This window comes from Terrapene carolina, unplaced genomic scaffold (genome assembly GCF_002925995.2).
Source record: "Terrapene carolina triunguis isolate 2854851 unplaced genomic scaffold, T_m_triunguis-2.0 Scaffold32716, whole genome shotgun sequence".
NCBI lineage: Eukaryota > Metazoa > Chordata > Testudines > Emydidae > Terrapene > Terrapene triunguis.
The window spans coordinates 1,418-17,386 of NW_020697067.1; the positions used below are offsets into that span (position 1 = coordinate 1,418).

Consider the following 15,969-nt stretch of genomic DNA (forward strand, 5'->3'; position numbering starts at 1 on the left):
GAGGCTTTGTCCCACTTCCCTGTCCGAGGATTCTAGGTAAACAGGCCCGGATCAGTGGTATAAGCGAGTGAAGACTCAGACGTTGCATGGCACAGTCTGCACTCACCAGGGAGATCCCGCACCTGGGCATGAGAGAGCTCCTATGTGCTCCACCTTCTAAGCCACACTAGGAACCACATTCTCTGAATCGCGTATTCCAGGGTTCACTACCCACCAGGGATCTACACAGCTCTGTGCTCCCGTCCCATGTAGCCACCTGAATGCGGGCCAGAGCTTAGCCGTTTCTCAGCACACAGCTCCCCTGGTGACCCTCAGGGACCGGGTCGGATTTTCCCAGCAGCTCCTCACCAACAAGCTGAAGTCAATTCAAAACCAGTTCTGGCGTGTAAATGGAAGGCTGGCTCTTTGTCAGTTCTAATCCAGATTAAAATGTGTGATAGTTCCAGCTCCAGATGTGGCAATGGGCACCTGTCAGAGCGGTTCTATACTGAGATCTGACGGGGGCCTCTGTGTGAAATGTGTCAGACCTGAATGGACAGTCCTGGAACACAGGGCTCCTCATGGTTTTTGTTTGTTTGTTGTGGGATTTTTTTTGGGGGGGGGTCGTGTGTGATAAAACTCTGTTTTACTTTCCTACTCGGCAGGGAACTGATGCAATGCATGGTGCATTAAAGCGCTCTCAATGTCTGCACGGAAACGGCTTCTCATTTCTGTACCAGTCTCTGCTTTGCTCTGTGTCACTGTGTAATTTCTCCTCCTGATGCAGTAATAGGTGGCGGTGTCTGCAGCTGTCAGCGAGCGGAGATGCAGGGAGAACTGGCTCTTGGCGGTGTCTGCAGAGATGGTGACTCGGCCTTGGAGAGACGGGGCGTAGCCTGTCTCCCCGCTATTGTATGGGTACACGTACCCCATCCACTCCAGCCCTTTCCCGGGGGGTTGCCGGAGCCAGTGCCAATGGTAATGCTGAGTAGTGATGGAGAACCCGGAGACAGCACAGGTCAGGGTGAGGGTCTCTCCGGGCTTCTCCGCTCCTGGGCCGGACTGGACCAGCTGCACCTGAGAGAGGACACCTGGGGAAACAGGATAAAAGAAAAGAAAAGAATTAACCACCGAAAGAATCTATGGATCTGTTCCTAATGTCCCTGCTGCCCCATAGACACTCACAGCTGGGGGCGGAGAACAGGGACAGGAAAAGCAGCAGCGATTTCATTCTTGTTTCATACAATTAGGGAAACTCCCCAGCGGGCAGGACCGGGCAGTTCAGTGTCTGGGGAGAGACTGAGGCTCCTAGAACCAGGGATCTGTATTTAACAGGAACCCCCGGGGCAGGATTTGCATGCGGGTTCCCAGGGCGGGTATAAGAGATGACGGGGGGGCTGAGCGCTCAGTACATGGCGATGTCCCCTCGGGGACAGGTGTCCCCTTTGCACCCCAGAGAGACCCTGCACTCAGCTCAGCGCACCTGTAATGACAGACGGAGGCTGTGAGGGAAGGAAGCCAGGTACTGAGGACGGGGCCTTGGGCTGGGACTCAGGAGAACCTGCGGGTCTGGGAACTGGCAGATGGTCTCACCGAGGTGGGATACACTAATTGGAAGGCCTGTGTCTTGTGGGTCCTGTCTGGTGAACTGGGGAGTCACACATCCCGTTCCTGTCTTAGGCTGTGATCCGAAGCCCAGTGAAATGAGCCGGTGTGTTTCCATTGGAGGAGCAAGGGTGGCTACAGTATGTTCTGAGCTCCTTTTCGCTCAAGCCATCTTTCCTCTCATGATCCATGCAACTCGGGGCTGATTTTCAGAGGTAATGGGCACCTGCAGCTCCCACTGATTTCAGGTAGAGCCCAGTGTGTGCTGAGTGACGATGAAATTTACTCCCGTGGGACATGTCCTGAAGTGGTTTCTGAATTTGGGAGCCTGGAGACACAGAGAGCCTGGTCCCCAGGGGTGAGGCCAATGGGAGATACAGGCGCTGAGCATCTGGAGATTAGGATCAAGGTGTGTCGGGATAAGTGCCCAAAATACGAGCCCAAGCCATCACTTCTGTCTCGGTGAGTCTCTGGGTGCACTTTTCACTGCGCAGCACGAAGAAGCGGAGTGTTTAAAGTCCCTTGGTGGAAGGGGCTGGGAGAGGGTGGGATTTAGGGGAGAAACGCGGGTTGGCTCCTGAGACCCCGCTGTGGGCAATGCCCCGCCTGTCTCATCCCCTAGAGCACAGACTGTGTGTTCCAATCGGCTGGCGCTTTAGAAATCCGCTTCCCCTTTTTGTGCCCTTCCCGGCTTTGCTCTGTGTCACTGTGTGTGGCGGCCACAGTAATAGGGGCCGGTGTCTGCAGCTGTCAGCGAGCGGAGCTGGAGATAAACTTCATCCTTCGAGGTGTCCCTGGTGATGGTGACATGAGGTGTGAAAGCCGAGTTGTACTCTGTGGTCCCCCCGTTAACTGTGTGTCGGATAAATCCCATCCACTCCAGCTCTTTCCCAGGGGGCTGCCGGACCCAGCTCCAATAATAGTTGCTGACGGAGACTCCAGAGATTTTACAGGTGATACTCAGGGTCTCTCCAGCTTTCACCGTCCCCGGGCCGGTCTGGATCAGCTGCACCTGGGAGAGGACACCTGGGGAAAGGGAAACAAAGAGAGGAATGAATGAATCACGGAACAAATCTATGGATCGGCCCCTGTTTCCCTCCTTTCCCAGAGACACTCACAGGTGAGAGCAGAGAGCAGGGAAAGGAAAAGCAACAGAGATTTCATTCTTGTTTTCATAGAATGAGGGAAGAGGGCAGGACAGGGCAGTTCTGTGGTTGGGGGGATGCCGAGCTTCCTATAGAAGCAGGGGTTGGTATTTAAAGAGGAATCGCTGGGGAGGGATTTGCATGCGGGTTCCCCAGGGTGAGTATAGGAGACGGCGGGGGGAGGGTGCACAGTACATGGCGATGTCCCCTTTACAGCACAGAGAGGGGCACTGTGCCCAGCTCAGCACACATAGAATGACAGGAGGTGGCTGTGAGGGTAGGAAGGAGGGTCCAGAGGACGGGGGCCTGGGCTGGGACTCAGGAGAACTCCATGGGGCAAGGGTCACCAAATGGAGATAAACCACGAGGGAGATGTCTGGCTAGGCCGTGGTGTCTGGTGGACGGGAAGTCATGCATCCCCTTTATTTTGTGTGACCAAAAGCTCCTTGAAATCAGCGGATGTCCCTCCATTGGAGCAGTGACTATTGCAAAATGTGCTGAGCATTTAAAACAAATATAGCCAAGGCAGAGACACTGTCAGTAGAAGTGGGACTCCCAGGGATTTCTGATGGGGAAGGAGCCGCAGCTGCAGGGACAGGGAAGCTGGTTTTAGCTACCAGAGACTGACAAACCGTTTTGGTGAAAGTGGAAGGAACTGGGGATCGGGAGAAGATGCAGTTGCTGGGCTTTATTAGAAGAAGGGCAGGGATTGTGGGCGCACAACGGTGAGAAATACAGTCTGTAGTCGGGTTTCAAACAGAACGGTTGCGTGTGTGACTGCAGCTCTCTGCTGCTTGCGCGTTTGTGTGTGTATCTGTGTGTGCACTAGCCTCATTGCTGTCCGCAAACAGCCGAAGCTGGGTGAGGATAGGTCAGTGTGGGTCTGTTGCAGGGAAGGTGAACTGGGAGACTGTCTCCTCTTCCCCTCCCCCCCCCCATTCTCTATATAAACCATCTTACATTTTGTCATGAAAGTCCGTGTGGGAGTCTCAGAAATCGGCCCATCTCACCCCTCCCCAGTGCTCTCTGGGCAGAGGTCCTCACGGTGTGTGTGTGGGGGAAACAGAGACTACCACTGCCGGAGTGGATCTGACAGGAATCAATCTCGCTCTGACAGTGCCAGCCCCCCAAGTTTAAGAGGATGGTGCCAGTTGGGATCCACGGTGATACACGGCAGGACAAGACCCCGAGAGGGCAGAATCCCCCCTGAATGAGAGGGCTACATCTGTTCCCCGTTAAAACCTCCCTGCCCTCTCCTAAGGTGCCTGCGATCTTTCCCCCTTTGCGCTGATAGATCGTTTCCAACCCTGAAATGTTTCCAGTCGGTTTCGCCTAATTAGCTCAAATCTTCATTGACCGGGAGGAAGTGTGATTCGGGGATCAGGAGCTGGCCAGAGGCGCATCTGCCCTGTTTGTTGCTCTGCGAGACCTGAGGCAAATCACTTAGGGCCAGATTTATAAACGTATTTGGACACCTAATAATTCCCATTTGAAATACCTTTAAAAATCTGGCCATTCATTAGTCTCTGTGACTTTTCCCGCCTCCTAGCTCTAGCAAAGACTTAGAATCATAGAACTGGAAGGGACCTCGAGAGGTCATCTCATTCTAGTCCAGTCCCCTGCACTCATGGTAGGACTAAGTATAATCTCTAGACCTGCTCTGTCAGGTGTTTGTCCAATGGGTTAGACTCTAACCTGCTCTTAAAACTCTCCAATGATGGAGATTGTATTTCCTCCCTAGGCACAAGACTTCCCTTGCACACGTCTCTCTGGGCCAGATTTTCAAAGTTAGGCAATTAAAGTTGCAGATAGGCATCTGGTGGGATTTGCAGGAGCACCTGAGAAATTTAGCTCACCCAGAGACAACTACTTTTAATAAATTTGGGTGCTTAGGATGTTGCCTAACTCCCAATGATTTCAATAATTTTTGACACCTCGGTGCTTTTCAAAATCCCAGTAGCTGCCTAAATACCTGTGATAAGGTGGCTTTCTGTGCCTCAGTTTCCCATCTATGTAATAGGGACAATAACACTTCCCTACTTCACAGGAGAGTTATGATCACAAAACACAGGAAAGACTGTGAGTGAAGTACTCAGACACTATGGGAAATAGCGCGATAGTAATGACTGAAATGGATAGGAAGAAATTTCTTTTCAGGGCTTTTCTGCAATGGAAAATTAGATATTCAGCTAAACTATTTTTTCCATAAAATATCTATTTTGGGTATTTGGCTGAAAAATATTTTGTTTTTTGGCCAATTTTTTTTTAAAGTTGGTGATAATTGAAAATGTTACTTGTCAGAGTTTTTTCTTTTCTTTTCTTGAAGAAAAGTCATAGTTTTCGGGGGGAGGCACAACCCATTTTCCCACCCAGTTCTACTGGAATCAGACCAGATCTCCATCTGGTCCAATCCTGCTGTTATCTCGTCAGTGAAAACCAGATTCTGCTCCCATTTACACTGGTACAAATCCAGCATCACATCACTGATATCTGCAGATTAGTTTAGATACTTGTCACTGTGAGCAGGACGGGACCCTGGCAGTTTCACCAGTGATTTCACTGGGAGCAGAAGCCGGCCCTAAATTAACCATATTTAAGGTTATTTCCAAGTTCCCCTGAGTAAACTTCTTTATTTTCTGCTTCTGAAGCTGATCTGAGCGCCTCACCGCCCAGACTGATCAAATCCTGAGTTTCGACTGATGACAGTGGCCAGGCCCAGAGAGATAAACTCACCCACCCTCCCTCCACCTGACACCAGCCCTCATTTATCAGCTAGTCAATTCTCTCATGTTCCGCTGCAGGGCGGTAGCTGCAGCAGCACCTTGATCTGTTTCCCCCATTTAGCCCCGAACCACCCCCCTGTGCCAGCCGCTTTCATCTCCCATCCCCGCTGGGTGAAACCCGCATGCAAATCCCTGCCCCTTGGGTTCCTGTTTAAATACAAACTCCTGGTTCTAGGTGCCTCAGTCACTCCCCAGACACTGAACTGCCCGGTCCCGGCTGCCGGGGAGTCTGTTCATCAATTCAGCCCACCATGGACTCGTTCTTCAGCTTCCTTTTCCTCTTAGCCACCCATTCCTGTGAGTACCTGTGGGAAGGGGTAGGAAAAGTTCTGCTTCGCTTGTACTGGAGGGAGAAATCCCCTTTGACTTCAGTAGAGCAGGGGGAGTCCCCGGTCAGTACTCAGAACAGCATTACAATTCCTGAAATTCCCTCCTTTCTGCAGGTGTCCATGCACAGATCCAGCTGGTCCAGTCTGGCTCGGGAGTGGTGAAGCCCGGAGAGACCCTCACCCTGACCTGCACCGTCTCGGGTCAGTCCATCACTAGTGGTCACGGCTGGCACTGGGTCCGGCAGCCTCCCAGGAAAGGGCTGGAGTGGCTGGGACGGGGATATTACAGCAGTTCCACCTGGTACACAAACTACAGCACATCTTTTCAGAGCCGAATGACCATCTCCGCTGATTCCTCCAAGAACCAGGTCTTCCTGCAGCTCCGCTCCCTGGCAGCTGCAGGCACCACCATGTATTACTGCGCCAGAGAGGCAATGCTATTTATTTGCAGCACAATAATAAATGGTGGCGGTGTCTTCACTGGTCGGTGTATTCAATACGACATAATACTCATTTCTGGAAGTGTCCCTATATATGAATAATCGGTTTTGGAATGATGGGGGAAGGTGTGTCCAATCCATTCCAGTTGGCTCTGTCGAGTCTGAGGGACACATCTCCAGTCGTAAGAATCAGTGATGGGGACACCAGCCACAGCACAGGTAAGCTGGAGTGACCCTGAGGGTTTCAGAACCTGCTCTTCATGGCTGTGTCAATTGCACCCGAGAAAGGACACCTGGGAAGAAAAGGGGAGGGAGAATTCAAAGCACAAGCAACCACACACAAGAAAGAAGGAATCCATCACCCAAAAAGATGGAGTTATGTGTTAGACAAATAACTACGTCCCATTTCCTCCTGTCAAAACTCACAGGGCCTCAGGATTAGTAGGCCAAGGGAAATGATCAAAGCTTTCATCATTCTTTTACGGGAAGATTTAACAAGAATGAAGCTGTCCATTCAAGAGTCAGATGGACAAAAACCTCTGGGAGTTTCTATTTAAAGGAGAAAGCCAATTGGCTGATTTGCATGACGTATACATGCTTCAGTGGCAGATATAAAAGCAACCAAGTGGTTATTTTGTCACTACCTCTCTCCTCTCCCTTCTGTTCTTTAGGGGAAGCATCTGTGTAGCTCAGGAAATGAATGTAAAAGGAAGTCAGAGTGGTCAGTGATCAGAGAAGGGGGACTGGGGTCTCCTGGATTCTATCTTCACTTTTGGAAAGGGAGCGTGGTCCAGTGAGTTAGAGCAGGGGAGCTTGGAGTCAGGAATCCAGGCTTCTCTTTCCAGCTCCGGGAGGAGAGTGGGATCTAAGTGGTTAAAAAGGAGAGGTGGTGGGGACTAGGAGCCAGGAGTCCTGGATTCCTTACCCAAACCTACGAAGAGAGCAGAGTGTAGCGTGTTTGAGAATCTGGGAGTCAGGACTCCTGGGTTCTATCCCGGATTTGGGAAGGGAATTGGGTCCAGTGGCTTACAGAAAAGGGGCTTTGTGCGCCAGGACTCCTTGGGGTCTATCCCAGGTTTGGGAGCAGATTAGTGAGTAGAGCAGAAAGGGTTGGGAGTTATCACTCCTAGGTTCTGTCCCCAACTCTCAGGGGAGAGTGGGATCAAGTGGTTAGAATAGGAAAAGGGGAGTTATGAAGCTCCCCATCTCCTGATTGAAGCACTGAGTTTATTTCTGACCTGGGGAATGTCACTTAGAGTAAGATTTTCAAAGATACTGAACATTCCAATTACTTTAGGCTGGGGTTGTCCCAGAAACCTGGCACCTAACTCCCCTGTGTCCCCTTGGGAAGTCAAGCACTATCGTGGTCATTTAGATATCTTCATGCTTTAAGGTAATGGGAGACTCTGAAGGTACAAATGCCTCAAGCAATGTGCACTGCGGGGAGCCACAGAAATCAGTACAATTCTGTAATGCAGGGTTAATTTTGCAAGATACAAGGTTGGAGGTGGAGGGAACCTTGACAGCGTGTGGGGTGGGGGGAATCAGAGAAAGAGAATGGATGGGTTTTTTCCTGTGGTCCACACGCAAGTGAAAGTCATATAAATAGCCCATTTTTACTGTCTTGGAGCTGAGCAAAAGACACCTGTGTTTCTTACTCTTTCAGGTATGACTGCTTTCGCTCTTGCATTAATTTCCGTTAACTTAAACACATATAATGTCTGTGACCCACCTAGAAAGAAATTCACTGGCGTAGAAGTTACTGGAGTTATGTCCATTTACACGAGGAGAGAATTATTTATATATTTAAACACACATAATTTCTTTTCTTGTCTTTTCTTTTCAGTTGTTGGACCTAGCAGCACATTCGGAACACCTGGGTGTTAAGCAGGAATCTAGCCCGCTGAAAGCAATGGATTTTGAAGTAAACTGGGAATCTGTTAACAGAAATGGGTATCTTTCAAGAGATTGCCCATAAATAAATAAATGTAACGTAAAATTCTTAAAAGCATCTAATAAATTAGAAGCCTAAATCCCAATTTTTAAAAAATGACATGGGGTAAAAATTTCAGATGCACTCAACAATCTATGAACCCAGACCTCATTTTTCAAAAGTGACTTTAGGATTTAGGATCTTAAATCCCCTTGATTTTACATAAGATTTAGGGAAACATTCTCAAAAGTACCTATGTGATTTAGTTCTAGGTTTTGAAAGGTATGTAACTGAAAAAAAAATTGCTTCTGGGGGCTAAGGCTGAGGCCTGTTTTTGTGCTAGCGTGTATCATGGTGGTTTATACATCCGGTAGGTGCTCCTAGCACAGTAGTATGTTGCTGTGTCCTGTGGACTCAGGCTGTCCACTCGCAGGTAGAACTCGTCCTTGGAAGGGTCCACAGTGATGGTGGTTCGATTTTGAATGTCAGGGAGATAGTGAGTGTTCCCATATCTGTCTATCAATGCCAGCCACACCAGCCCTTTTCCTGGGGGCTGCCTGATCCAGTGCCACCAGTCTCCACCAGTAGAGAGGGCAGAATCTGAGACAGCACAAGTCAGACTGAGGGACCCTGAGACTGCCACCTCTCCTAAACCGGACTGTGTCATCGTAAACCCCAAGATGGGGCCTGGCAAGAGAGGGAAAATACATTAATGAAAGAGGTAATAAACCAGCAATCAGGGCTGGTTTTCTCAAAGACGTACACCCAAGGTCCCATTGAGACTGAATTTGAACTGGACACCTAATTCCCTGAAACCCAGCCCAAGTCATTATTTCCCACAGTCAACCCCCAAATACTCACACATGTGGAAGGCTGAGATGGAAATGCAGAACAATAATAGTTTCATATTTTTCTTTACTGGAGAGACTTCTCTGCCACGAACCACCAGCTCATTTCCTTGGGACAGACTCAGGTTCTGAGATTCTGGAGTTTCTCTTTAAAGATGAAACCCGGGGGAAGTGATTTTTGCATACAGGTTTCACAGACAGAGTATAACACATCAAATGGGGCTGGGCCGGGGGAACAGGTGGGTAAATCCAGAATCTCAGCTCCTTGTGGGTGTACCTCTCAATGGGTGAAACTGACTCCTGTGCAGAGGGACAACACAATGCATATAGGGAAAAAATCACTGGAGTTGTGTCCACTTAATTCAGCAGAGTATTTATTCCTTTACCCCTATTTTGAAAGCTTAAGTGATGCACAGGACTTTTACTAGCCCTCTACACCAAAGTTAATTTCACCCAGTGTCCCACACAGAAAGAAGTAAAAATTGGGCATGAATTCTGTTTTTTGGGGGGTGAATCAGAATTGGGCCTTTTACCTATAGAACTTATATGTCCCCATGACTGTAGTATCTGAGCTCATCAGAGACTTTAACGTATTTCATCTTACAACATCTCTGTGAGGTAGAGAAATCATGTTATCCTCATACAGATAGGGGAAACTAGGCACGAAGGACTAGATTTTAAGGCTATTTAGTTACATGAACATGAAGATGGGCAACTAGCAGGATTTTCAAAAGTACCTAAGCTCCTACCTCCATCATTAGGTGCCTAAATACCTTGTAAACATCTGTCCCAAAGAGATCAAGGACCAGATTTTCACACGTATTTAGGCAATTAAAAAAGGAAATATGCGCCTAGTGGTATTTGAAAAAGCATGGAGCAGCCTAACAGCTTTTGAAATCAATGGGAGTTAGGTGCCTTTTGAAAAATCCCTCTGGGTACCTAAATACCTTTGAAAATCTGGCTCTAAGTTTTCTACTGAAAGTCTTTCCCACAGTACAGAATCCAAGGAAGGTCTCCTGGCCCTCGTCCCATGAAATGTAATCCTGTTTTTCAGTGTCTCAGGCTAGTGTCCCCAGCACCAGAACATCCTTCCCCTGACAAGGATAAACAAAGAAGTTGAGATTCTCAAAACTGCCTAGAGGCTTTGAATGCTCAATTCCTTCTGGAAAACAAGTGAGTGTCCAAATCCTTTAGGCAGCTTAGAAAATGTCAGGCTGAAACTTTAACAATGAACATGAAAACAAAGGAGGAAACTGCACAAAATAAAATGATAAGCAAAATATAAAGGGGCTGATTCTTCTCTTGCACACATCAGTTTTACCGCAGTGGAACTGCCTGGACTTTAATGGAGTTGGTCCCGACTCACGCCGGTGTGGGTGAGAGGAGAATCAGGCTCAGTATTTCAAAGACGTGACACTGGGCCCTTTGGAATGAATGGGACTCTTCCATCGGGAGGAGAATAAGGAGATAAAAAGAATAATTGGAGAGGGTGTGAATGGAGCATAAGGGAACTGACTGTCAAGAGCAGTTGGGCACCTAATTCCCATAGGCTTTGACAATCCCTGCCTGTATCTTGTGCTGCATGCATCTCAGTCCCATTTTTGTAGTCAGTTTAGGGTGGGATTTTCCAAAACATCCAAGTCTCTTAGGAAGTTAAGGTGAGATTTTCAGAAGAGCCTAGGGTCTTTCTACATGACAGCGCTCAGAAAAGTTATGATTATTTAACTAAAGTTTTGACGAGAACATGCATTAAAGCCCCTCTTGTGGATGCTCTCATTCAGAAGAAAAGTGGCTCTAATCCTTTAACGGGGGATTTTCCTGAGTGTCCCTATGTACACAAGCACAGTCAAGCAGCACAACAATATAAGTGTCAAGACTGGAATCCAGGACTTGTGATCTCTAGTGCCAAGCCTAGACTAGAACACAGATCTTCTGACTCCCAGTTAGCTGCTCTACCCATTAGGGGTGACTTGGAAATCTCGCCTCCCATACCCTATCTTCAAAATCTGTCTATAAACGACCAAATCCCGTTCATCCTGTGGCTAGTTTAAAGTCAAAACAAAAAGTACAGCGATATAGGCTAATATTGGTGAAAACAAGTAGTTAGAATCTCTCTGTGTCTCTTGCCTTCAGTTTTCCCCAACCAACACACAAGAGCATACACACACACACACCTTACCTTCAGGCAGCACACATGCTCACAAAACCCACACAGCTGCATCCCAACAACAGCAACAAGAGCTACCCATGCAGAACCTGCACAACGCACTCTCCACAACTCTACAATACAGATATACACAGCCAGACCAACATCACACATGCACACACTGACAACACACACAGTCTATACACTTCCAGTGCAGACACATACACAGCAGCACCTCCCCAATAGTCATAATGTTTAAATAATTTCTAGTAACATCCAGATGGATGAATAGTACTTAAAACCAATCACCATTAGCAGCATTTCTTCTCATTTTAATTGTTTTCTTACACTGACAGAAATTGTTCTCATGATATGTATGAAGAGAGAAGCTTCTAGACTGGGGATTTTCAAACAACCCCCCCGTCCCCAAAATTAGATATCCAGCTCCCATTGGATTTGGATGGCATGTGGGCACCTAACTCTCTTGGGCACCTTTGAAAAATCCCACTCCTACTTTGTAAGAACACTAGTATCTTTTTAGGGGAGACAGAATTTTTCTGGAGCCAGGGAATACAAACGCTGGGTAAGCACAAAAGTCAGTGTAGGGGTTCTTTAGCTCCAGCACAGTAGAAGCCCAGCGGAAACCAGGAGGTAAAGAGGAATGCAGCCCTTTTAGAAAAGCTCATTCCCCAGCCCCAGAGACACCCTCTCCGGGTAACGTGAACCTATTCCCATTTCAGGAAAGTCCCTGCAGGACTCTGACTTATCATCGATTCACATGTCCACATGGCAGCTGTGAGAAGTGCCCTGGATAAGCAGGTAACATAAGCTTGGTTCTTTTGGATGGTGCTGGAAGGCAAATCTTCTTCTGCAGGCAGAGTGTGAAAGACTGATAACGCTGCCTTTGAATCCTCTTGCCTGCTCCGGGTTTTGTTGTGTTTCTATAGCTTGGAGGTTCCTGTCCTACCCACCCCCTGACAAGTAAAGTGACAGTCAGGGGTCCACAAATCCTTTAAACCCCCAACATTCATTTTATTTCTCAGACTTTCCCTCGGTGATGTTCATCGCTACTCCCCTATCGCCACTGCTGGGGAAAAGCTTTACAAAGAAGCTTTTCCCGAAGACAAGTGAGTTTGATGCCAGCGAGAACAGGGATCCAGTGGAGGGATGAAAAGAGCAGAGTGTCACGGTCACAAACCATGGACAAGGGAAATGACCTTTGCAAAGCCGTTCTGAAGAGAGGTGGGCACGATTGCCTACATTTTCTCTCTTTCAAAGCCAATTACGTAGTCAATACATGAGGTGGTTTTTGGTTGGCTGCGCATGTGACTATCAGCCGCACCATTGAGAAGCTGCTTCCCCTTTTTGCACAGGTCCCTGCTGGGCTCAGTGTCAGTGTGTCACTGCCTGGCGCAGTAATAGGCGGTGCTGTCTGCAGCTGTCAGCGAGCGGATCCGCAGGTACAGCTTGTTCTTGGAATTGTCGGTGGTGATGGAGATTCGGCTCTGGAGGGGGGGATGGAGCTGGAGGTGGAGTAATACACATTGTTGTGGCCCAGCCATTCCAGCCCTTTCCCAGGAGCCCGTCGATTCCAGTGGCAAGCGTAACCGCTACTGGCAATGGAGAAACCAGAAGCGGCACATGTCAGCTGGACAGAATCTGAGGGCTTCACAGTCCCAGGACCAGACTGAACCAGCTTTACTTCAGAGAGGACACCTAGAAAGGGGATACGGATTCAAAACAGTATTAAAGCGAAGGTTACAATTATATAATATACAGGTTAAGGAAATAGTGTCTGTACATCTGGGTGTAATAAGGCTTAAATTATCCAAAAGTTCAAAGTTTGGTTTGAAAGTCATACAATACAGATAGCACATAATCAGCAACAACCCACATTTAGATTAATAAATTGAATGATACAGTTTAGGGATTAGCATCCAAATATTCGGGTTCATCACTCATGAAAAGTTATACAGAGAGTTGGTTGTAGAAAGCAAATATAACAATGAGTGGTGACTGTCCATCAGTAGTTGAGCGTTTAGGATGGGTTGTTGTCCCTCAGTAAATACAGACCACCAGAGAAGTATTTCTGTTACTTTCCTGATTTCGCTTCTCAATGGCGCTGCAGCTCCTCCCTCATAAATAGTTCACTCTGGAAGAAGTGCATCCCCTTCCGACACCCCTCGAGTAATACCCCTCCTCATAATAAATTACAAGTTCCCCATATTCCACCCCTCCCCCACTAGATTCTCACAAGCGATCAGGGTAAGGAGAGGAAGTAAAATGAGAAGCAACTGTTCCATCTTCCCCCCAGACTATATAGCACAAAGGAAACATGAATTGACAGCGCAGGTCCAGTAATTTATAACGAGTGGGGCAGGGGGTGTCTCCATTTGAGTCGGGGAAGTCAGAGAGGTGAATTTGCATGAAAATTTCGAAACCTCTCCATCAGAAATGAAAAGGAGCTGAAAGCTACCAGCTCTCGGGGTGACAGTGACTCATGCACAGGGAGACCAGGAAAAAGGTCTATGAACCTCTGACATCCTGCCCCTTCTACTGGGGAGAGAATTCTACAGTCTCCCACACCGCTCATTGTGAGTGAAAGTCACTCGTGTGCCCACACCTATGCGTCACTCAAGTCCCTCTTTTGGGAGCATAAATGGGATTTGAGTGGGTTCTATGCACAGGGGTGAATTTCCAGCTCTCTCTCAGTTCCTCCCCTCCCCCCCAGTGTAGGACAATGAAATACAGAGGGGATTTGCCATCCCTAAAATATAGGTATAATAATGGATGAGCCCAGCAAATATGATAGCGGGGGCAAAACCAGAAAGTTTATCTTTTACACACAAATGGCAGTTCTTCTGGTTTTCCCCTCAGAGCATCAACAATTTATGTTTCTCTTGGGCTCTACTTACACTGAGGCACAATGCAAATGGTTCCTAATATAATGTCTCCCGGTGCTCGGATGTATCCCAGCACTGAACTATCTGAGCACCTGACAGACATTAATCGTTTTAGAGTCACAACATTCCCGCGGGAGGTGAGGAAGTTGCATTATCCTGGTATTTACATAATGGACCTGAGGCAAAGAGCGATTGAGATTGTGTTTTTTCAGAAGAGCTCAAACATCTTTTGGGTGCTCTGCAAATCTCAGGTTTAGGTCACAGCAGGAGCTGTTGAGGCAGGCAAGCCTTTCTTACATTCCACCCCGGCAGTCTGTGGAAATGGGGGATCAGAACACAGCTTTGGGGTGTCTGAGGTGAGAGTTTTAACCAGAAGACCCTCCTTCCTGTCTGAGGGCCCTTGGTGTTGTGTCACCCTGATGAGGTCCGAGCTGGGAAAGAGCAAGGTGAAATTTGTGGCTGGTTCTACTCCCATTCCTCCAGGTGTGAACAAGGAGTAACGCCATTTCAGGGAATACAGTTACACTCTTTTGAAAAGCTGTAGGGGAAAGGCAAACCAGATCCAAAGGGTCATGGAAAATAACAGTTATAGAATATCAGAGTTGGAAGGGACCTCAGGAGGTCATCTAGCTCAAAGCAGGACCAATCCCCAGACAGATTTTTGCCCCAAATGGCCCCCTGAAGGATTGAACTCACAACCCTGGATTTAGCAGGCCAATGCTCAAACCACTGAGCTATCCCTCCCCCCTATGTTATGTATGCAAAATGTCACAAACATTGGTACCAGAAAAAATCCCCTAAAAGCATTTGGGGAAAAAATCTACTCTGATTTACACTGGTGTAAATCTGGAGAAACCATATTCACTTCAATAGAATGACACTAAATTTGCCCCGATGTAAACACCCAGCAGCTACTAACTGATAGGAGTGAGGAAGAAATTTCTGCTCTTGCCAGATTATTCTTTAGTTGCCGACTGGGGGTGACTTGACCTTTCCCCTGAAGAAGCAGCTTCTGGCCACAGGTGCAGAGACAATACTCGAATGCATGGATCCCTGTTCTGATCCGGTTTGGCAATTCCTGTATAAATGTGAGCAGCATTTGTCCCGGCGAATCGTGTTGTGTGAATTGGGGGTTAGGCTGGGCCCGCTACTCTTTACTGTTGTGTTCTGTGTACAGTTTAGGGCTAGGATTCTCCATGGTGCCTAAGAAAGTTTTTGGAAATTTGCCTAGACATAAAACAGAAGGAGAGAGAGAGAACTCACAACGTCTTGCCTTGTCATGGGCACAGGACCGGCTCTAGGCCCCAGCAAACCAAGCAGGTGCTTGGGGTGGCACATTTTTAGGTGCGGCATTCCGACCATCTATTTTTTTTTTTTTTTTGCTTTGGGCAGCAAAAGCCTAGAGCCGGCCCTGGCAGCAGCAGCGCGTCGTGCACTTGGGACGCCCTGGGGCTGCTCTGGTTCATGCCGCGGGGGAGCGGCGCTCACACTTTGTGGCTGGGCCGGGCAGGCTCCGAGTGGGGGACACTCGGGCTGGGGGCCGCCCCGCGGGGCACACGGAGCCGCCTGTAGATGCCGCAGGGCAGCCGCCCCCCAGCGCCACAGCCGGGGCTGGGCGAAGCGGCCCGAGCCGCCCAGGGAACGCGGCAGGGGAGCCAGAAGCAGCAGCAGCAGCGGGGCCATAGAGGGCAGGGCACTGCCGTGTGGGGCCCGAGTCCTGCTCTCCGGGTCTCTGCTCCCTATGGGGCTACCCTGCCCTGGCTCCTCAGCCCCCTGCCGGGGCAAGCCCCCAGCTCTACCCTCCAGGGTCCAGGCCGGTCCTGGAGGCGAGAGCCCCGGCTGGAGGGACCCTGGGCTG

The 15,969-nt window shown here is 48.7% G+C and overlaps 4 gene segments (V, D, J or C); 1 reads left to right on the forward strand and 3 right to left on the reverse strand.

The window, feature by feature from the left end:
- Window positions 1-633: 633 nt before the first annotated feature.
- On the reverse strand, window positions 634-1,210 carry LOC115271514. The segment is given in 2 exon segments: window positions 634-1,070; window positions 1,165-1,210. Coding segments are annotated over 2 exon segments (483 nt in total).
- A 1,077-nt stretch (window positions 1,211-2,287) lies between these two features.
- Window positions 2,288-5,569, reverse strand: LOC115271511. The segment is given in 2 exon segments: window positions 2,288-2,610; window positions 5,551-5,569. Coding segments are annotated over 2 exon segments (342 nt in total).
- A 194-nt stretch (window positions 5,570-5,763) lies between these two features.
- Window positions 5,764-7,953, forward strand: LOC115271512. The segment is given in 3 exon segments: window positions 5,764-5,809; window positions 5,956-6,272; window positions 7,948-7,953. Coding segments are annotated over 3 exon segments (369 nt in total).
- Window positions 7,954-8,563: 610 nt separating this feature from the next.
- LOC115271513 lies at window positions 8,564-8,881 on the reverse strand. The segment is given in 1 exon segment: window positions 8,564-8,881. A coding segment is annotated over 1 exon segment (318 nt).
- Window positions 8,882-15,969: the final 7,088 nt, after the last annotated feature.